General features: G+C 46.3%; 1 protein-coding gene across 2 annotated transcripts in view; it reads right to left on the bottom strand.

Moving 5' to 3' along the window:
• Positions 1-22,486, bottom strand: part of DDX47 (DEAD-box helicase 47) — a 582,234-nt gene that overhangs the window by 150,941 nt on the left and 408,807 nt on the right. For both annotated transcript variants that reach the window (XM_073592664.1, XM_073592663.1), the window contains one exon: positions 8,669-8,806. In XM_073592664.1, coding sequence (XP_073448765.1) covers positions 8,669-8,806 — 138 coding nt within the window. The remainder of the gene's footprint in view (positions 1-8,668; positions 8,807-22,486) is intronic.

The following is a 22,486-nucleotide window of genomic DNA, read 5'->3' as shown; positions in this document are numbered from 1 at the left end:
CCGCCTCTATAGCACCGGCAGGCGGCGGGTCCGTCTGAGTTTCCATGTGGGACGCCTCATGGGGGGTAGGCCGCGACGTGTGTCGGGTGCTTACAGGGGTGGCAGCGTTCGATTTTGTCCCTGCTTTTCTGCCTGCGGGCATCGCCCGAGCCTCTCCCCAAGTAGCCACTGAAAAGTATGTGCAAGACGAGCCGTTTACACCAGGATTTGCTCAGGATAATACCGCCGGAGAGAGGAGCGCAGTTAACAAGCGACCGCTCTCTGCACCATCTTGGACACCCCCCAAAATTCCTGAAATTCAAACTACTAGGATAGATTTATCGGATTTTTAGATCCCTGGATTGATGTCTCTGGTCTTTGTTCTCTGTGATTGGTTCTCCATAAGTGACTGCTCCCTGTCTCACAATCTGCCCTAGGTTGCTGCTGATTCTCCTCCAAATCTTCCCTGGATAACTGGACCTCCATCCTTGCCCTGCATTGGACCCATTTCCTTGCACTGCACGATGAACAACTGGACATTTTTTTACCCCTGCTGTACCCAGATCTCTCAGTCATGCTGCTCAGGTACACTGCACTGCAACTTCTGTAACTAAAACAGAACTATTTTTTGGCTAAAGGCGCATATGATCTCTGATGGAATATCAGGATTTTACATCCCAATGTTACAAGCATTGTGGCTCAGGATGCGGTCTCGATTCCTGCTCATCAGCGTAAGGCTGCATCCCACACTGGCACCAACTTTCACTGACATTCTCTGACTCCACTCAGATTCCCATGGATCCCCAAGGAAGGCCAGATAAACACTTCTGAACACTTGCTCTGCTAACAATAAAATTTATAAAACTCTGGTTCGGCCACATCTGGGAGTATTCTGTCCAATTCTGGTCACCAATCCTCAGAAAGGATGTGCTGGAGAGAGTTCAGGGAAGGGCAACAAAATTAATAAGGGGGCTGGAGGACTTTAAATATGAGGAATGACTATAAGCACTAAATTTATTCTCCCAGAGAAGAGACACTCGAGAGGAGATATGCTAGCGATATACAAATATCTCTTTTCGAATATTTTATTGGTAATTAACAAGCATCTGTTACAAGCATTTCAGTGCAAGGTATTGCGTGTACATAAAACAATGTGCATCTCGACAAAACAATATAACGGTGGTATAATACAATTAGGGTTTCAACAAGTGGGCACTCTGTCAGATAACACAGGGTCCAGTACTAGCCGACAATGTAAATATTAAGAGGGAGCAAGGTCCCTAAGTTAGTTATAGAGGGCTGTTGGAGGCTATTCATTTGGAGTCGGGCACAAAAGCAGCCAAGACCATCTCCAGAGACAGAGTACAATACCAATGGTTATTGAAGGTAAAAAAAGGGGGGGGGTATAGAGGGGGAGAAAGGAGAGCAGGGTAGAAGGGATCAGAAAGGAAGAAGTGAGGGATAGCTGAAAGGGGGGATAGGTCGGTCGGGCCACACGGCACAGGTGCAATTTCAATAATTGTCGATGGTATTTATAATGGTCTCAGGGTTCTAAAAGGCGTTTGTCTATATCAATGGGCAAAAAATGCTCTATCCATGGTTGCCAGATTTTAAACTGCTGGGGGGCCTTTTCTAGGTTTGTCGCTTCAATCTCGCTATGTATCATTGCCTGGGTGATCCTATTTTTCAGTTCAGCTATATTGAGTGTGGGTGTCTTCCAGGCCTTAGCAATCGTTTGCTTGGCTGCGGTGAATAGGTGAAGGAGGAGACGTAGTTGTGCTCTGGTGTAGTCTTACGGAATAAAATTAAGCAGGGCTATAGTTGGGTTTGGGGCCATGGTTATTTGGTGGAGAGTAGAGGCCATTTGGAATATTGTCGCCCAGAAACGCTGCACAAGTGGGCACGTCCATCAGATGTGCATGTGCGTGCCTCTGTCCTTGCAACCCCCAAAACAATTCGGGGGATACTCGGGCAGAAATTTAGAGATTCTGGTTGGGACTAGATACCATCGCATTAGCACTTTATAGTTTGCTTCTGAGGCTACAACATTTTGGGATTAATTTTTTGTGTTGGTCCAAATGGTTGTCCAGTCTTCCACCTCTAGATCAATGTTTAAGTCTCTAGACCATCGCTGAGCATAGGTGGGGAGGGACCAGGGTGGTGACGTGAGATGGGTATAGAGGCGAGAAATAAATACCTGGGGCATGCGGGTCCGAGTCGCACATATTCTCAAATTCGGTTAGATTATCTAGTCCAGAGCTAGATTTTATAGTCGTTTGAGCGAAGTATACAATTTGAAGGTAACGGAAGCACTCTCTGTGTGGTAAATGTGCTTGCGATTGAATAGCTGGAAATGATTTTAAAGTATTGCTACTAATTAAATCACATATGCGAGTCAGACCCGCCTGGGCCCAGGCTTGGAATGAGGCTGGTTCGGTGTACGCCGGGTAGAAAAGAGGGTGACCGAGAAAGGATAGGAGTGGAGAGTGCGGAGAGATCAATCTGAAGGGGATCCTCAACTTGTCCCAGAGTTTAAGAGTGTGTTGCGTTACTGGGTTGATTATAGGGCTACGTGCCGTAGGGGGCAGCCATAGCAAGTTGGTTACAGTGATTGGGTGAAGATCAATAGCTTTAAGAGGTGTTTAACACTTTAAGAGGTGTTTCGGACTTAGAATGATATAGTATGGACTGGGCCAGTCGGGCCGCGTGGTAGTATTGTAGAAAGTTGGGTATACCAAGGCCTCCACTCAGCTTGTTACGAAGTAAAACCGGCCTAGCAACTCTGGGTTTAGTAGGGCCCCAAATATACTTGAAGACTTGGCTTTGTATGACCTATGGTAGTAAGGGGGGATCGCAATCGGGAGAAATCTATATAGATACAGTAGTTTTGGCAACAAAGACATTTTCACAGCTGCAACACGTCCTAGCCAGGAGACACATAAGGGCTGTCAAACGTTAAGTAGGGAAGATAGCTGGGTTAGCATTGGGAGATAATTAGATTGGAACAGGTTAGATGGATCACTAGTCAATTTAAATCCCAGGTAGGGTAATGATGAGGAGGACCAGTGAAAAGGGAAGTTTTGTTGGAGCAGCTCGAGATCAGCCTGTGGAAGACACACATTGAGGGCTTTGGATTTCGTTTGGTTAACTTCCAACCCGGAGACCAAAGCAAACTTATCTAAGGTATTCATAAGTTTAGGTAGGGTAGTGTGAGTTGACGTAACAAACAATAGTGCATCATCGGCAAAGAGACACAATTTGTGTGTGGTTGAAGCTACCTCTAGACCTCGGATATCAGGGTTCGCTCTGATCAGGGCCGCTAAGGGTTCGATCACGAGAGCAAAAAGTAGGGGGGATAGGGGGCAGCCTTGTCTTGTTCCTCGTGAGATGGGAAAAGGTTCTGAGCGAAACCCAGAGTATTGTACGTATGCTTGTGGGTGGGTATATAGGGCTCTGATCCAACCAAGAAATTGCGGGCCGAAGTCCCTGCGTTGGAGGATGTAAAACAGATAGGGCCAGGAGACTGTCGAAAGCCTTCCTTATATCTAGGGAAAGGAGATGCATTGTTATTTTGCGAGAACGGGCTAAGTGTTGCAGAAGGACTACACGTCTAACATTATCACTGGCTTGCCGTTTAGGTATAAAACCTCATTGATCTTTATGTATCAATCATCCAATAATCGGATTAAGGCGTAAAGCTAAAATTTTGGCCAGGATCTTTATATCCACATTTAAAAGATATTGGTCTATAATTAGATCACAATGTATTATCAGCATTTGGTTTTGGAATCATAGATATGAGCGCCGTCAATGTGTCTCGACCAAAGGAGTCCTGTCTGAGCAAAGCATTAAAAGAATTAGTGAGAAAGGGGGCTAGCTCGGTTGTAAACTTTTTATAATAGAGACTGGGGAGGCCGTCCGGGCCCAGACGTTTGTGGGGTTTAAGTGTCTTGATGGCTGATATAACTTCCTCGACTGTGATCGTACTTTCCATAGACTCACGATTGGTGTCTGATAGTGTAGGGATTGGCAGGTTAAGAAAAAGCTTCTCTGCCTGACGCAAAGGAAATGCAGCCTTTGCCTCATATAGGTTCGCCAACTGTTTACGGAACTGAGAGTACCTTGATCGGGTTACTAGTAACCGTGTCTTTAGCCAATCTGAGTCTAATGGGAACATGAACACGATCCGGCCTACGAAGGCGTAAAGCTAGGAAGGTATCTGGTTTATTAGCTTTAGTGTAAATCGTGTGATTGGATCTACGAATAGTTTTATCAGCCAATTCGGATAGAAGCATATCTAGTTCAAGTTTAGTTTTTTCTAAAATGATTTAATGTGCATCGGTAGGAGAGGATTGAAATTGGAGAAAGCTATTATGGAAGTCTGACTCAAGCTGCTGCAGCTTAAGGATTCTATCTCTCTTGAGATGTGATGCAACTGAGATACATGTGCCTCTTATCACTGGTTTATGTGCCTCCCAAAGCAAGATGGGGGAGATGTCCGGGGTAGCATTGTGTGTAAGGTAGTCTGAGGGCGATTTGGATATCCAGACAGTACGACTGGTTGGTTAAGTGTGTCATTCATGCACCATGATCTATTGGTGGCTTGTGGTATCAAGGATGATACCGTGGTGACCACAGCACAGTGATTCGTCCATGTAATTGGTTGGATATGGGAATGAAGTAGGAGTGGTGCGGATGCTATAGGAATAAAGATATGATCAATCCTGGAGAAGGAATTATGGGGGTGTGAGTAAAATGTATAATTTTTCTTTGTGGGGTTGCATTCTCTCCATGTATCTAGGAGGGTGGCCTTTTGTAATTGTCAGCGAAATTGTGTAGAGGGGGTGTAATGCTCTGGAGTATAGGGTGACTTATCCATGTGTGGCTGAAGTAGCGAGTTGGAGTCGCCACACAGGAACAAGGTTCCCTTACAATGTGTCTTTACTACCTGCAGTAAGTGTGAAAAAAAGGGGTTTGGATTTGTATTGGGGGCATAATAGGAGACAAAAGTTGTTGCAACATCCTGCAACAAAACCACTAGAATTAGGTACCGACCTTCTGGGTCTTTTATTTTAGACAATAGGGTGAGTGGCATGGAGTGATGGAAGGCCAGCAAAACCACTCTATGTTTTGTTCCCACAGAAGCGGTAAATACCTGTGGGTATTTAGAGCTAAAAAAGCTCAGGGTGCTACGTGTGGAGAAATGGGTTTCCTGGAGGGCTATTACACTGGCTTTTAGAGATGTAAACGTTTGAAAGGCCTTCACCTGTTTATGTGGAGAATTAAGTCCCTTAACGTTTAAAGTTAATACATTCAACGGGGCCATTTATGGGTGCATGGGGAGATGTTATTAGGGGACCCGAGGCCCATGTGAGCCAACCGACCAGAGAGAAGAAAAAAGAGTAATAGTGTAGAGTAAGAGGAAGAAAAGTGAGAGAAGAGGGGAGGGGTGAACAAGAGGTGTAGGGCAAAGTACTGAGACATCTTCATAGTGGGGAGTCAATGGGTCAGTAATGCCCGACCAAGTAGCGCACCAACCCTGCGACCAGCTGGCTAGTCAGACAGCGGGTGTGCCGTAGAGGGGGGGAGCAGTGACTGCTCCCTGCTGCAAATGGGGATAATAAGATCAATTTAATACGTTTAACGCTGCAAATATCAAAGGTGTATCGAATAACAGCAAAAAATTGAGTAGAATTACGTTTATAAAACAGAAAACTGCATAAATAGGTGTCCTCTTGGTGCCATTCCGATGAAAAGATGAAATGTGGGTGGGTAATAAGGGAGTGGAAAAGGGGGTAGGAGGGAGAGGGGGTGGGTAATTGGAGAGGGAGGGGAGGGGGGAGAGGGAGGGGAGGGGGGAGAGGGAGGGGAGGGTGGAGAGGGAGGGGAGGGGGGAGAGGGAGGGGAGGGTGGAGAGGGAGGGGAGGGAGGAGGGGTGAAGGGAGGAGGAGAGGTGGGAAGGGGATGGGGGAGTAATCTGAAGGGATTTAGTGAGGTATACTGGGTCTGAATGAGTATCATGCCTAAAGATATAAACGGTAACAATACTAAACTGCTAAAGACTAAGGGTGGGAATGGCAAGGTTGCGGGGTTAGTCAGGCTTGCTAAATAAAGACCTGCATAAATTTGAGTAACAGTATACAACTTAAAATGGTATAATTTAGTTTACAAAACAATAAAACAACTGAACCTGAAAGGGCCCTGAAGATTAACATCCAGGGCGTTGAGAGAACATAACCGGCTGTAAGGCGTCTAACAGGTCTCGGTCGTAGGAAAGTCCTCCTGGTGCACTTAGAACTTAGTCAGTTTCCGTGGGTGCAACTGAGAACCTGCATGCAAGAAAGGGAATAAGAATAAGACAGCTTTTGTATGCTCAACGAAGAGCTTGAGATTTCGGGCTGAGATGGCTGTTTCCAAGTGATCGAGCTGGGGTTCCTTTCCGGATTGAAGTAGGGTCAGGATAGCCTCATTTCGGGGTCGTGGTGTACGGGTGGGAGGCTGAACGGGCCGGTGTGCGAGGAAGCAATGTTTCCGACTGGTGGACCGGAGGGGTCAGGTGAAACGATTCCAACAGCCGTTGTAGCGAATCTGCCGTGGTGCAAGAGTGCTGTTGTCCTTGATAGGAGAACTGCAGGGCAAATGGGAACCGCCATGTATACTTAAGCTGGTGTTGTAATAAAATTTGCAGTTGGGGTTTCATGGCGCAGCGCTTTGCAATGGTGAGGGGTGCCAGATCAGAGAACAACTGATATGTGTGGTTCTGGAACTGAAGGGAGTTCTTGTTGCGGGCTGCTGTTAGTAGCTGTTCCTTCGTGCGGAAAAAATGCAGCTTGACAATAATGTCCCGTGGTGGTCCATCCGCCTGGCAAGCGCCCTGTGGATCCTATCAAACTCAAGGTGCTCGACAGGCATGGGGGGTGCAAGTTCCTGGAACTATGCAGTGGTAAATGATTGTAGATCATCAATCGTCTCCGGTATACCACGGAGGCGTAGGTTGGATCTGCGAGAGCGATTCTCTGCGTCTTCCAGGCGAGAAAGTAGCATGGAGTTCTCCTCACGGAGGGCTATTTGCTCCTGAGCCTGTTCCTGTAAAGTTAGTTCCATATCGTCAACCCTAGTTTCTAGATCTGCCGTGCGTTGACTCAGCTCACGGATTTCACGTGTCAGACTGTTAGTGATCTGGTCTGAGGTTGTCTTTAGGGCCTTATGGAGCATTGTCTCCATGAGTCTGAGAAAGTCAGATTGAGACATACCTGACTGTGGGAGGAGAGGGGAACCACCAGGATTAGATTCCATTTCGTTTTCGTCATCGCTGTCTGCTATGTCAGAGAGGGAGAGGGTGCAGATTGTTCTGTCAGGGCCCGGGCCTTCGCCGCCATCTTGGAGGAGGCAAGGGCTAGCTCTTTGATAGGTTTTGGCTTTGTTTTGCCTCGATGCCCTGTTAGGACCATACTGGAGGGTACACTGGTGATCGGGGAGGCGATCTCTGGAAAAATGAGGCTGAAGAGACGGTTCAGTTGACTGTTCGGGTCCCGTATATGCAGCGGGGAGTGCGGAGCTCTACAGAGAAGCGTCTGCCATGTCGAGCCTCACGCATGCGCCCCCCGATATACAAATATCTCAATGGTAATCCCTGTGTAGGTAGGAAACTATTCAGCCTCTGTAAAGAGGACGCATGGCCACACGATGAGATTGGAAGAGAAGCAGTTTAACCTTAAGGTGCGTAGGGGGTTTTTCACTGTCAGGGCAGTTAAGGATGTGGAACTCTTTCACAACCAGTGTTGTCAACAGGAAGTATTGATAGTTTCAAAAGACTCTTGGACGTGCATTTTATCGAACACAATATACAGGGATATGGGAAATGATTATCTACACGAACACACACACACACACACACACCAAAACAGGTTGGACTGGATGGACTATTGTCTTTATTCAACCTTACCAACTATGTAAGTTTAAGATCACACCTCCAAAACACGTCAGTATCATTTAAGACCACATAAGCAACAATTTAATATTTGACCAATAAAGGGTCACTTGTGAAGATTACAGAATCCCACTATTCCAAATACATATTGTATTTACAATTTATCATTGCAATTAAATTAGCCACTAATAACCAGTATATCATGGAATTTCTTATCCAAAGGTGGGCTACTCTACTCCCCGGTTCTTTCAGGGGAGTAGAGACAGATTGTGTGTTCATAAGTATGAACACCGATCTCTCTCTCCTCCTAAACAGTCCCATCCCCCCTACAGTTAGAACACACCTAAGGAACACAGTTAACCCCTTGAGCGCCCCTCGTGTTAACCCCTTCCCTGCCAGTGACATTTATACAGTAATCAGTGCATTTTTATAGCACTGATCACTGTATAATTGTCATCAGCCCCAAAAATGTGTCATAAGTGTCCAATTTGTGTCATAAGTGTCCAATTTGTCCGGTGCAATATCGCAGTCTCGATAAAATTCGCAGATCACGGACATTACTTGTAAAAAATAAATAAATAAATAAAAATGCCATAAATCTATCCCCTATTTTGTAGATGCTAAAACATTTGCGCAAACCAATCAATATACATGTATTGCGATTTTTATTACCAAAAATATGTAGAAGAATACACATCGCAAAAAATGGCCTGGTCATTGAGCAGCCAAATCTTCCGGGGCTAAAGTGGTTAAACTCACCTTAGAGTGGGTCGGAATGTCGAAATTTATCACAACATCCACATGTGGAATATCAAGACCACGACTTGCAACATCAGTGGCAAGGAGAACTGAACGAGATTTTGCCTTGAACTTGTTCAAAGCTCCCAGCCTTTTGTTCTGGAGACAAAAGAAAAATAATATAAATAAAACAGCTGCAAAAGGTCATATCCATAGTGTACAATTAACCATTTTGTTAAGAATGTGCAAAAAGCCAATGCTCGGTTTTAAAAGATAAGGTCACCTTTGGGAACACGTTAAATGTTCCAGCCATTTTTTTTTTTTGTTTTGTTTTTTTGGAGCAGGTCTTTGGGCAGCGTTCCAGCCATTTTTAGGGTAGAACACATAATATGTTCCCACTCCAACAGTGTCTCGCCAATCTGCTGTATCTAGTGACAGCAAGCGGGGGTTATCGGTTTTTATTACTCTTTGGGCGTTCTCCACATGTCCACTTGAGTGGACAGCATGCGTTTGAGGTTTGAACTGAAGAAACAATTCAGATGGTATTTGCTTCATTATTCTTTAGGGCTTTCTAACACGCTCTGCACGTGAACTATTAGGCCTCATTCACATGGGATGTTTTTCTTTTCCAATGTAGTTATTGGTTTTGACATAAGAAAATACAAGATACATTCTGAAAATCCCTGAAACTAGAAACATATCTTGGCCAACACGGCCTACAAGACATAAAGAAGTAAAGAAAATATAATGCGAACATAACTATCACAATAGTTAGAGTGCCACACATGGGATGTTTTTAATGTTGCGTCTAAGGGCGTCTGCCAATTTTTTTTTGCGTCTAAGACGCCTCTGCATGTTAGTCTATGTGTCCATGCACACATAAACGTCTAGAGGAGTTTAGAGGCAGAGGCATTTAGAGGCGGAAGAAAGCCCACTGTCGGCACATCCAGGAGCAGCTGCTCTTTGGCACAAAAAAATGCTCGACATGTGTACATGCGTGTTAGCGCGTGGTAATGCTAGGCACATTTAGGTCTCGAGAGTCAATTCATGTCAAAGACCAGAATACATTCTGATAAAAAATAAATTAATGCCCAAAACACTTGATGCGCCACGTTACACGTGTTTACAAGCGTCAAGCATTTTTTTGAAGCCAAAACGCTGCTGCCAGGAAGAAGCAAAACATCCAGTATGCATGAGGCCTTACTCACATAATGGAACTTATCTGCACAAAATTACCGTATTTATCGGCATATAACACGCACTTTTTTCCCCTTAAAATCAGGGGAAAATCGCGGGTGCGTGTTATATGCCGATCCCCTGCGATCCTGACCTGTCAGAACTAAAAAATCGCTGACCGCGATTTGAAAATGGCGCCGCCGGCGCCGAAATACACAGTGCCAGTCCTCGGCTCTTCTCGGCGGCTTTCGGTTTCACTCGAGCGCCGCCCGAACCTAGCCGAGTATACTCGGCTAGTTTCGGATAGCTCCGCTCACCGTCCGAGTGGAACCGAAAGTAAACGAGAGCCGCCGAGAAGAGCCGAGGACCGGCTCTGTGTATTTCGGCGCCGGCGGCGCCATTTTCAAATCGCGGTCGGCGATTTTGAAGCTCAGAGGCTTCAGCAAGACTGCACTGGGGCAAGGCTGGACTGGACACTGGGGAAGGCTGCACTGACATGGCTGCACTGACAAGGCTGCACTGACAAGGCTGCACTGACAAGGCTGCACTGACAAGGCTGCACTGACAAGGCTGCACTGACAAGGCTGCACTGACATGGCTGCACTGACATGGCTGCACTGACATGGCTGCACTGACATGGCTGCACTGACATGGCTACACTGGCAAGGCTGCACTGGCAAGGCTGCACTGGGGCAAGGCTGCACTGAGAAGGCTGCAATGATGGGCATTTAAATGTAAGTTTTTTTCCCTTCAACTTCCCTCCTAAAAGTTTTTTTTCCTTAAAATTCCCTCCTAAATTGAGGTGCGTGTTATACGCCGGTGCGTGTTATACGCCGATAAATACGGTATGTTTTTGTTACAAAAACTGCAAATTGCATTCTGATGGCAGAAATACATCGATTTACAGGCAACAAAAGTGCATTTTAAGTGTATTAAAAAAAAAACTGTCTCAGTAATTGTATGAACTGTAGCTGAAATATATCCAGTAAAGCATTTATTCCAGTTTAGTCGACACATGATTCATTGTAATTTCCACCTAAGATAGGACACAGTAAAATAGTAAAATATAGTTACAATACAGTATGTTTCTTTAGGGGTTAACATTTTTTTTTTCCTCCAATGGTCCCCTCCTATAGAAGTACTGGCAAGATATTCCTAAGCTGTTCAGCCTTTCCGACTTTGTACGCCATCTTGGTTTGGAGAAATTTTTCTTGCACTTACAATGGCTTTCCAGTGGGTGGAAGAGTATGGGGTGACACACTAGAGTCCACTGTAATGGATGATATGCAACTATACAATTAGAACCCATGCATATACAAGAAAACCGCTTTTAAATAGCTGTCCACCTTAGTGACCATTGTGCATTAAAGGGGTAAAGAATGCCATGTGTAAGCTGTTTTTTTCTTGTCGATTTTGAAATGTGGCAAAAGGTACTATTATGAGTTAACTGAGAAATATACCTAATTCCTTTGGTGGCTCACCATATTATATGTGGATGATTGTATAGTTACTTTAGGTTAGAAATGCAATATAATGGAGAGCATACTCGGTGGTGGTAGCCCAGCAGACTACAGAAAACTCAGACCAGTGCCTGGTGCAAGGCTACCACTGAAAGCATAATCAGAAATTCATGCTTGTAAGGATTGACTGTAGTTCTTCTGTCTCTGCAGGTAGACAAGCGTGTCCACCCTCTGCAGCAGTGGTTAACTATGGGGACTATCACAGAATAGACCAGGTTTAATCAAAAATAGTAAACTTTATTAATAATCACATTAAAAAGTTAGTGTTAATGCATAAAGAACCACATCCATCACCAAGTAAAAAGTCAACGTCCCCACAACAAATAACCCTCCAAAGACATTAATTGGTAACCACATCATGTGGATGTACGAGTCAGAACCATCCTTAACCACTGACTCATCAATACCCTATAGTGTGTATCACCTCCCAGGAATAGCTAATAAGGACAGTAGTGGCAAGCCAAAATCTGAGTAAAAAGTACAATAAATGTGTTGAAGACTGAATTGTGTAGATTACAGTGCCTTGATAAAGTATTCATACCCCTTGACATTTTCCACATTTTGTCATGTTACAGTTGTGGGTACTGTGGGGGGCCTCCGGGGGTTGCAAGGGTGTCCCAGTTGGATCACAGGGTGTATGCTGGCTCACTGTACAGCCCACTTAGACCGAGATATAGCTGCAGGCGCTGTCAACGGATCTGTCACTGTTGCTGGGTGCGTCTGTCAGCTGGGCAACAAATAGCCAGATAGAGAGTGGTGGAGGTATCAGGGCCTCGGGTGCATAGATGTGAGCCTCAACTTCTCACTGGCTCAGTAGCAGACCCCACGCTTCCTCCCACTAGGTGGAGCCGGTGCTCAGCGGCTTGTAGTTGTGGGTACAGTGGCCGGTGGGGGAGGAGGGCCAAGGGATTTAGTTTGAGCATTAATGGGGGTGTGCGGAGGCAAAAACACCAACATGTTTCGTCCACTAGCGTCAAATAGCGTCAGGGTTAGTTAGCACCCCTCCCAGCCAGGGTCAGTTAGTGCTAGATCAGTGCCACACTATCGCAGTCACAATATAAAAGTCACTGATCGCCACCATTTCTAGTATAGTGTCTGAATGCATTAGTATGATAGCAATCAGAACTATACTAGTTTCCCCATTAGTATAGCGTCCCCAAAAATGCAGCGTTAGCAGGATCAGCTACAATCACTGCCAGCACTCGCATATAGCCGCCCCCAACTCCCAAACAAGTGCAGTGTCAGTATAATTTTTCTGATCACTGCCACCTCTGATACACTGTACACAAAACTGCAGTGTTAGAAGATGAGGCCCAATTTCTCCTAGCACTAGTGGATAATGCTATTTCTAGATCGTAAGCAGTCTAAATGCTAGCCAAGAGCTCTTTTTCCCATTGTCACCACTAGATACCTGTAAATTTAACACCGAAAAAGTCCTAAAAAAGGTAGTGCGGAGGCCCACAGAATTTTGAGCATGACCGATGAGAGCAAAAGACCTCACTGTCAAAATCCATCTCGAACCTGTAGAAAACAGCGGCACCCTGACAGCTAGCTCAGACAAATGGAAAACAGGTCCCTGCTAAAACTGGGCATACTTGACCCCAAGATAAGGGGCTAGAAAAGAATAAATAATGCTTATATGCAGCAAAGTGCCAGTACTAGAGCTGCACTACCTTTTGGTGATCTGGCAAGCACCAATGGCCTAGTATATCCTGGCCTTTTAGACACCAGCACTGCAATACCCTATGGTGAAGTGGAGGTCACAAGCAGTGCAGTACAAGCTGGTAAGGTGGCTTAACACTCGTAGCGATATGCAACTGCAGCCAACAAACCCCTAGTAGCCTTCCAGAGATGGCCTTCGAGAGATGTTTGCAAACCCCAATTGGCTGACCCCAGATTCAACAGCACCTGTTATGAACCCATTCACAGCCCAAACCAGTGTTTAGGTGAAATCCGCAAACTTAATGTTCACCGAAGACATCTACAATTTGATTGTGGGCCAAACTAATGTTTATGCCCTACAGTACATCACCACCAACCCAAATGCACACCTTGCCAGGCCACCTGAGTGGAAACCTACCACGTTTTCTGAATATAAAACTTTTTTGAGCCTAACGCTTAACATGGGCATTACAAAAAACATGAATTACTGTCGTATTGTCCCACAGACCCGATTCATCATTTGCCCATGTTCTCTGCTGCAATGGCCAAGCATAGGTATGAGAATTACAATTACATGCATTTTTATTACAATATCCTCTGTCATCCTTGTGTATACACCTCAACAAAACATCTGCATGGACGGGTCCTTTGTAAATTTTACTGGCAGGCTTTCAATTAAGCAATATTTCCAAAGGATGCGGTGCCAGATATGGAGTCAAACTGTATAAGCTCTGTGAAAGGGCCACAGGCTATATATATGTTCTAGAATTTACGATGAAAAAAAAAAAAAAAAAAAAAAAAAAAGTAAGCTGGTGCCCCCCGGATGCCCAGACTACATGGGAGCAGTGGCAAGATAGTATAGGACTTGGTGTCACCTTTGTTCTGAAAGGGGAACATGGACAACTTTTACACAAGCGTGACACTTTAGATATTTGTTCATTAAAGAAATTGGCTGCTGTGGCACATGCAACCCAGTCGAAGCGGCTTCCCCCAATGGCTTAACACCCCGATTAGAAAGGGGGGAGAAAGCCTGCTTGCGGAACGAAGAACTACCCGCGGTGAAGTGGAAGGACAAACAGTCTTCCATTCACGACAATCCAAATTAACACAACATCTGGTTTCGTTTAAAAGCCTCTGTGTTTACGACTATAATCTTTATGCAGGAGGAGTAGACTTCAACAGCCAAATAATGAAGCCGTATATAGCTACCCGCAGAGCTAGATATTGGTACAAAAAAAGTGTCTATATATTTATTTCAGTTGGCTATATGCAATGCTTATGTAATTTACAAAGCAACTGGAAAAACTGGATCCTTCCTAAAATTTCAGGAAACGATCACAGCCCTTTTGTATCCAGAAGGCGCTGTGGTCCAAAGCCCAAACCCAGACTGAGTTTGCAAGCTGTTTTAGGGGCATTTTCCAGATATCCTCCCATCAATAGACTGATGTGAATGGAAAACATTAGATATACATACACCCAACATTAGAAGAGTGGGTGAATGTGTGGTGGAAGCTTCTAATAGTGGGCAATAGTGCCAGAGATTTCTTCATCCACAATCGATTGAATGGAGGAATCTGAATGAAAAAAAAAATTACATCTCTGCCCAACATTAGGAGTGTGGCAGAAACTCCTAATGCTGGCCATACAGGTAATGTTTTTAGAGGCCCTAAGATGCCAGGACTGTAAAAAAAAAAAAAAAAAAAAAAAAAAAAAAGGAATCCTTTTTGTAAAGTAGACACCCCAAGGGATCTGCTGAGGGGCATGTTGAGTCAATGGAAACATTTTATCTTAGCCACAAGTTTTTGGAAAATTAAAATTTTTTTTTTTATTTTTTACACAAGGTTATCACTTTAATGAGATACTGTATTTCTCACAAATGCCATGGGTATACATATAATTACAACCCTAAAAACACATTCTGCTACTTCTCCAAGGTATTGGGATACCACGTGTATAATTTTTTGGGAGCCTAGCCACGTACAGGGGCCCAAAACAAATGACCACTACCTGTTAGAGTCTGAAATGATGAGGAAGGCTTCTTTTACACCTTACTTGGGACCCCAGGTAGTGCGAACAGAAGGCGCAAGAGTGCAGAGTGGTACAAGTGACTGTAGGTCTTGCAAGTAGCAGAGCAAGTATCCATGCCAGGCAGGAAAGGTCATCAGTAGTCTTCAGTGAAGCGGGCAGGCTGGTAGACAGCTGGTGAATAGCAGGCTGGTAGACAGCTGGTGGATAGCAGAATGAAGCAGGCTGGTACTGGCAACAGCGGGCAGGTGAGGCATGCAGTGGTAGCAGACTGTAGAACAGCAGGAATTGTCAGGAAGCAGAGTCAGGCAAGATGGTCATACACTGGCAGGGCAGATCAGGTACAGAGAAGCAGACAAAAGCGCAGTTTGGGTACAAGCCAGGTCAGGAGCCAATCAGTGGAAGAGAAACAAATGGAGCAGACAGAAGCGGAGGTCATGAACAAGCCGGGGTCCGTGCGGGTTGATGAAGCAGAAGCACTGGGAGCCGTGGTGGGTGAAGATAATGCCTGGACACATTCCTGAAGACGGTTGTAACCTTCCTGCAGGTTTTTAACTGCTTGCGTAAGTGCTGCAAGGTGATCACACCGGTGGTGGCTGGTGAAGTTTTAAGATGGGGGGGGGACCAGACCAGCCCCTTCCTTTTTGACCCCTCCCACTTCTAATAAGCCACACCCCTTATAGAATCCACCCACTCCGTCCTCTGTATTCCACCCATAGTGTCAGGAGTATTCAGCGCAGCCTCACAGGACAGAATATACAGCTCAGCCTCACAGGACATATTGTATACAGCTCAGCCTCACAGATCTTGGTAAGATAGACAGACTCCAATTCCTCAGCTCAGCTCACAGCACCAGAAGACATCCACTAAAGCCCGTCAGCCTTCCCTGTACTCTCAGTTGTGTGTGAGGGCAGAGAAGGGTTGTTGGTGCAGGGGGGCAGGGTTATCGCAGGTCTATCAGTGTACGACGTTCAGCTGCTTGCTCTGCTCAGACTGCCTCCTCCCCTTATTTTTACATTACGTTCTCTCGTTCCTCCAGCACAGAATGCCATCCTCTGTCTCTCTATTCCTGGCTCTCCTGCTCACAGCTCTCAAACTTTTCCATAGTCACTGTGAGCAGGGCGGAAGCTGGAGAATAAGGAGCAGCTCAGTAGAAGGAAAGTGGAGCAAAGAGGATTCTGAGCCAGCCGTGATGTGGCCCCAATGCACAGGCAGCGAGGGACACTTACAGACTCCCTTGAAAGCAGCCTGTCAGAGGAGCCCGGGGGGGGAGAGAGAGAGACACTCAGCGATGCACATTACTGTCACCTCCGATCCCCGCACTCACCTTAAATACACCTCAGACTCAGCACTGCCAGCTCCGTGCCCATCCGCCGCATCAGTGATCCGCTCCCTGCCTTGCCTCACATTACAGGGTCCCAGTCCGTCACTCTCCGCAAAACAGTGAGCCACCTGGGAAACTGGAAATGATGCTGCAGTGCCAAAAAAGCACCGCCCATTCGTCCTCCGGTCCCGGCCAATAAAAAAAAAAAAGCACAGGAGCCAGAGGCAAATCAGTTTAGAGTGGGGGTGTTTGCGGGTGCATAGCTTGTGCCCCGAACATGCCCTAAACACAGACAAATCAGCTGATTGCAAGCTGGGAAGCTTCCCATAGACCGCCATGTGTCTGGCGCCTGGAAAGTCTTAACGTGACCTCTTTTTTTTTTTTTTTCATTTTATGTTTGTGAAAAGCTTGGGGGGGGGGGGGGGGGCGGTGCCAATGCGCCCCTATGGACGGGCCGCCACATTTCAGCCATGGGAGAGGCCCCGCATTCAGGCTCGGACGTTGCTGCTTTGTACTATCACGTATACATGTGTGGCGCAAAATCTTAAAGCAGATCCTATTGTACTCAAATGTCTATATAGTCTTTTGTCAGACAGCTGCAATGCAGCAACCATGAGAATGGGGTAAGAAAGTCCAGTGTATCAGGGCCAGCCTCATGCAGGGAAGCAGAAGCTATCTCCAGGATATGCAAGAAAAGAAAAGAATGCAGGCGCCTCTGAGTACAGACTGTTACATTTTATACTGGTAAGTCACATAGTAAACTCACATTTGAGATTGAAATGACAGACACATCAGTGGTGATTTACCCAGTGAAGCATCCATGGCACTGGTCTGCAAGGGGAGTCTTCCTGGCCGGCAAGATGGTGGTGTAATGAAGGAGAGCTAGAACTCTCCTTGGACGCAGCGCTGGTCAGGATGACGTCACTGGCTTGGCCGTGATGCATTTCTGAGCTAGGGCACTCTGGTGGTGGAAGGTGTGCGTGCTCCTTTCTCAAGCTATCTAGCTTGAGAAAGGAGCATGCATACCTCCCATCACCAGGGTGCACTAGCTTGGAAATGAGTCACGAGCAAGCCAGCGACATCATTCCAACCAGCGCTGCGGTCCAAGGAGTGTTCCAGCTCCGCTCCATTACACCATCTTGCCATCTATGAGAGTACACAGAGCAGCCAGGGCGGCTCCCCTTGCGGACCAGTGCCATGGATGCTTCACTGGGCGAATCACCAAAGATGTAGGTCTCACCAGTAGCAGAGCGGGTATCCATGCTATGTAGGAGAGGTCACCAGTAATCTTCAGTGAAGCGGGCAGGCTGGTAAACAGCTGGCGAATAGCAGGCTGGTAGACAGCTGGTGGATAGCAGACTGAAGCAAGCTGGTACTGGCGACACTGGGCAGTTAAGGCATGCACTGGTAGCAGACTGTAGAACAGCAGACACAGCAGGATGTGTCAGCAAGCAGAGTCAGGCAAGCCGGTTCATACACTGGCATCTGTCACCTGTGCACGCTGATGTACACGTGTGCGTGCACCTCTGCGTGTGCTCATATGCATGTGCATAAGTATTAGCCAAATTCCTACATGTACGAGAGGAAGCAGAAATTATCTTGTGAACAGGCACAGAAGTCCGTCCAGAGGAACCAAGTTATCTACTGAAACAAAAGGTACCGTGAGCACTAGGGAAAACTTGGCTGCTAGCACTAATAGATGACAAAACTCCCTTGGATATAAATACAATATAGTGCAGAGCTCCACAACGCTATAAAGAATCCCAAATATACAGTGGGTATAGAAAAGAATCCACCTCCTTTAAAATAATCACATTTTGTTGCTTTGCAACCTGAAACAGACAGTTTTTATATTATCCAGCTGTATTTACTAGTGCAACTTATAACATCCAAGTTTAAAATAGAACACCAACATGTCAGAAAAAACAGACCCACTTATGTCAGTATTTTGTTGCACCACCTTTTGCTTTAATTACAGCCTTTAGTCTGTTGGGATAGGTCTCATCTAACTTTGCACATCTAGACTTGGCAATATTTGCACACTTTTCTTTGCAGAACTGTTCAAGTTCAGTAAAATTTGATGGTGACCATTTGTGGACTGCAGTCTTCAAGTGATTCCACAGATTTACAGTGGTTTAAGTATGGATTCTGACTAGGCCATGCAAGGCTATTTACCGATTTCTCCTTCAACCACTGTGTGGTTGTCAGAGAACTCACAGTTTCCGTCTCGGTGCAGCAGTGACTAAGGGCCAAGTGCGGTGTCCCCGACAGATGCGAGCGAGTTCCGGATTGAACGTGCACACCTGCGCACCCGTACAAACGTATGCACGCACCTGCACAGCCATACGAGCGGGTGTACGTTCTCACGCACGTTCACATCCACCAATTCCGGCGTTCAGCGCCATATATAAACAAAGTCTTTGCCTGACACTAGTGCTGGATCGTCTTCAGCTAGTTCCTAAGTTCTTGATTCCTGTGTGACCTGTTACCTTGCTCCTGACTACCCGGCTTCCTTGACTACTCTTCTGGATTTCCCTTGTCTGTCACCTGCCTCTGCTGACTATACGGACCCTGGCTTGGACTCTACTGCGGCTCTGCCTCCTGACTTTGTACCTCGCTGCCTGCCCGTTGCCGACCTCTGCCTGACCTTGACCACGAACTTGCCTACTGTTTTGGATACCTCGCTGCCAGCCAGTTGCCAACCTTTGCCTGTCCTGATGTTGCAGCTGTTCTTAAATCCACACCTACCTGCCCGGCTTCTACAAAACAGTTCTGGTGATCAGCCTTCCCATCTTCTCCTGGAGGATCCTGAATCTCCTAGTTCCAGTTTTCCAGCCGCAGGCACCTGCACCCTTCCGTGCCCCGGCACTCCCTGTCCTCACTACCAGGGGTGTCAGGACCGGAACCGTGCGAGAGGCCTCCCTCAGCATTCAGACTCCGCTGTAAGGTACGTGACAGTGGTCATTTTTGCTATGTGCTTTGGGTCATTGTCATACTGGAAGGTAAACCTACTTACCATTAACAACTTTCTGGCAGAGGGCAGCAGATTTTACTTAAGAATTTGACGGTATTTCGCCCCATCTTTTTTTTTCTATCCTAACACATGCTCCAGTCCCTGCTGCAGAGAAACATCTTCATAACAGGATATTACCACTGCCATGCTTTACTGTAGGAATTGTGTTATTTGAATGGTGAGCTTTATTGGATGTTCGTCAGACATATCATTTGGTGTTAAGGTCAAACAATTCAGTTTTAAACTCATCTGACCATAACGCCTTTTTCCATGTGACCTTAGAATCTGCAAGGTGCTCTTAAGGTGGTCAGATGAGACTAAAATTGAGAATCAGATGCGGCGTGTCAGGCTCCTCCCACGCATTTTGTGCGCATGCATATCTTCAGGGGACTGCAGGCCTTGAAGGGCAGGTTAATTTAAGATTTTGTTGTGGCCAGCCATACCTGATCACCAGGCCTAAGATCAATTCCCTCCGTATTTTTTTTTATCAAAAAAAAACTTTGACTTCCTGTGCCTTAGCCATGGTTTCTTGTAATAGTTTATTATTAGAACCGAAAAAACGTACTGTATTTTCGACAGCAGGAACAGGACATTCAGGAACTGCAGCATTCAAGAACGAAGGAGAAAACCCATAATTGGCGAAAAATAGGATTTTTGTACTTGCCCTAAAATCCATTTCTCTGAGTTTATTGATGTACACAGTGCTCCATATTCAGAACCATAGGGTTATATCACCCCCCTACAGGAGTAGGACACTAGGCAGAATAGAGACTTTGCTATGCCTATGGACAGTCCTAGCTGGTATACTTCCCCCTCTCGGCTATAGGTCAGTTTAGTAACAAGCAGTGTCAGCAGTATCAAAACTGGGTGCTGTGTCAGTCAATGAACTCAGAGAAATAGATAATACGGTAAGTACAAAAATCCTATTTTATCTTTCGTTCATTGACGGACACAGAGCTCCATATTCAGAACCATAGGGACGTCCCCAAGCAGTGCCAAACATGAGGGGTGGGACAACAAAAAAATCCCAAGGCTAAACACAAGAGCCAACCAGGTAACAGGAGCTCAAACAAAAACACAAAAAAAAAACCAACACTGTAGCCCAACCTGAACAATACACCCCCACAGAGGGAACAGACCTTCTAAACAGCAGTCTGAAAAACCTTGTGGCTAAAAGGAAGCATCCGCAGATGCCAATACAAGTGTGCACCGATGACCAAATGGCGGTCTGGCAAACCTGCACCACTGGCACCGAAAGACGGAAGGGCCAAGAAGCACCAAGCGCCCGAATAGAGTGCGCTATTACAGGGAAAGAAGGAACCTGACCCTTGATAGGATAGGCCTGAGTCACAGTCTGTCTGATCCATCTAGAAATGGGTTGAGGAAGAAGCGGCCTGTCCATGATCAGAGTGAGTCTGACCTCCGAAAAGATTCTGTGGGATGAGCAGGCCTAGGACACAAAGAACTAGGGATGCACCGAATGGTTTTTTGGTGCCGAAACGGATACTGAAAACCGATACCGAAACAGCACCGATACTGAAAGTGACGGTTTTCAAAAATATTTTATATATTATTATATAATTATTATTAAATATATAATATATTTTTATACAGGAGATGGTCAGAGACTGGGGACATGGTACAGAAGATGGTCAGAGACTGGGGACAAGGTACAGGAGATGGTCAGAGACTGGGGACAAGGTACAGGAGATGGTCAGAGACTGGAGACGTGGTACATGAGATGGTCAGAGACTGCAGACATGATACAAGAGATCAATGCAGCCTCACCAGGGTCCCCCACTGCAGCCAGCCAGGGTCCCCCACTGCAGCCAGCCAGGGTCCCCCACTGCAGCCAGCCTGTGCAGGGGAAGAGAGAGGAGAGCCGCCGCCTGGTTGATTAGAGCGCCGGGAATATCACAGCTTTCATTTCAATAGCTGTCTGTTCCCCGCAACGCACCGTCACATACAGCCCCCCCCCCACATCCGGGGAACTTTCATAGACAGATCAGCCGTCCAATCTTGGGACGGGTGATCTGTCTATCAAAGTTCCCCCAGACAAGGGGGAGGAGCTGTATGTGACAGGTGGCTCCCCCCTCTTCTACGCTATAAGAAGCCCCGTGATAGGCGGCACCAGGGGTGGGTCGGAGCCTACCCAGGCCCCGCCCCATTTTCGGCTCCATTATCGTCCGTTTTTCTCTTTCGGCAAATTGCAGAAAATGCCATTTTCGGCTATGTGTCGGCGGCCGAAATTTCGGTGCATCCCTACAAAGAACGCAACACAATGTTCTCATTCAAATGAAAGTCAGAGACCACCTTAGGTAGGAACGACAGGTGTGAACAAAGAAACACCTTATCTTTGTGGACCACCAAGCAGGGGGTACGACAAGATAACGCTGCCATTTCCGACACCCTGCGAGCAGAGGTGGTAACCACCAAAAAAGCTACTATTTGTGACAGTGTAAGCAGGGGAATCTCCCAAATATTTTCAAAGGGAGGCTTCTGAAGAACTGCGAGCGCCAAGTTCAAATCCCACGGCAGTAGAGGAGACTGCACCGGTGGAATTAGATGACGAACCCCTTGTATAAAAGTACACACCAAGGACTGTGTGGCCAAGGGTCACTAAAAGAATATCGCCAAGGCAGACCCCTGGCCCTTGATGGTATTCAAGGCCAACTTCTACTCAACACCTTGTTGAAAGAAGGTCAAAATCAGCCACCGAAAAGGAACGAGGGAGAACACTAACAGACTCACGCCACGAAATGTACGCTTTCCACTTATGATGGTAGATCCTCCTAGACTTAGACTTCCTAGCCTTCAGCAGTGCCGAAATCACCTGGCTTTCGACAGGCCATCAAAGCCAGCGATTGTTAAGCAGGATAGAAGATCGGCCCTTGAGATAGCAGGTCCTACCTGAGAGGCAGTCTCCAAGGGACGTCGGCGACCAATCGCACCAGGTCGGCGTACGACTGGCAAGGCCAGTCCGGGGCTACCAGAATGACTGGAATCCCTTCGGTCTCGATCCTGGGCAGAAGAAGAAGCTTGATAGGAGAAAGATCAGATCATATGATACTGGCCCCATGGAGCCACCAGAGCATCTGTGGCATTCACCAGAGGATCCC

The sequence above is a fragment of the Aquarana catesbeiana genome, linkage group LG07 (genome assembly GCF_042186555.1).
Source record: "Aquarana catesbeiana isolate 2022-GZ linkage group LG07, ASM4218655v1, whole genome shotgun sequence".
NCBI lineage: Eukaryota > Metazoa > Chordata > Amphibia > Anura > Ranidae > Aquarana > Aquarana catesbeiana.
Note: the sequence above shows the minus strand (reverse complement) of the source record. Positions and strands in the feature narration are given on the sequence as shown.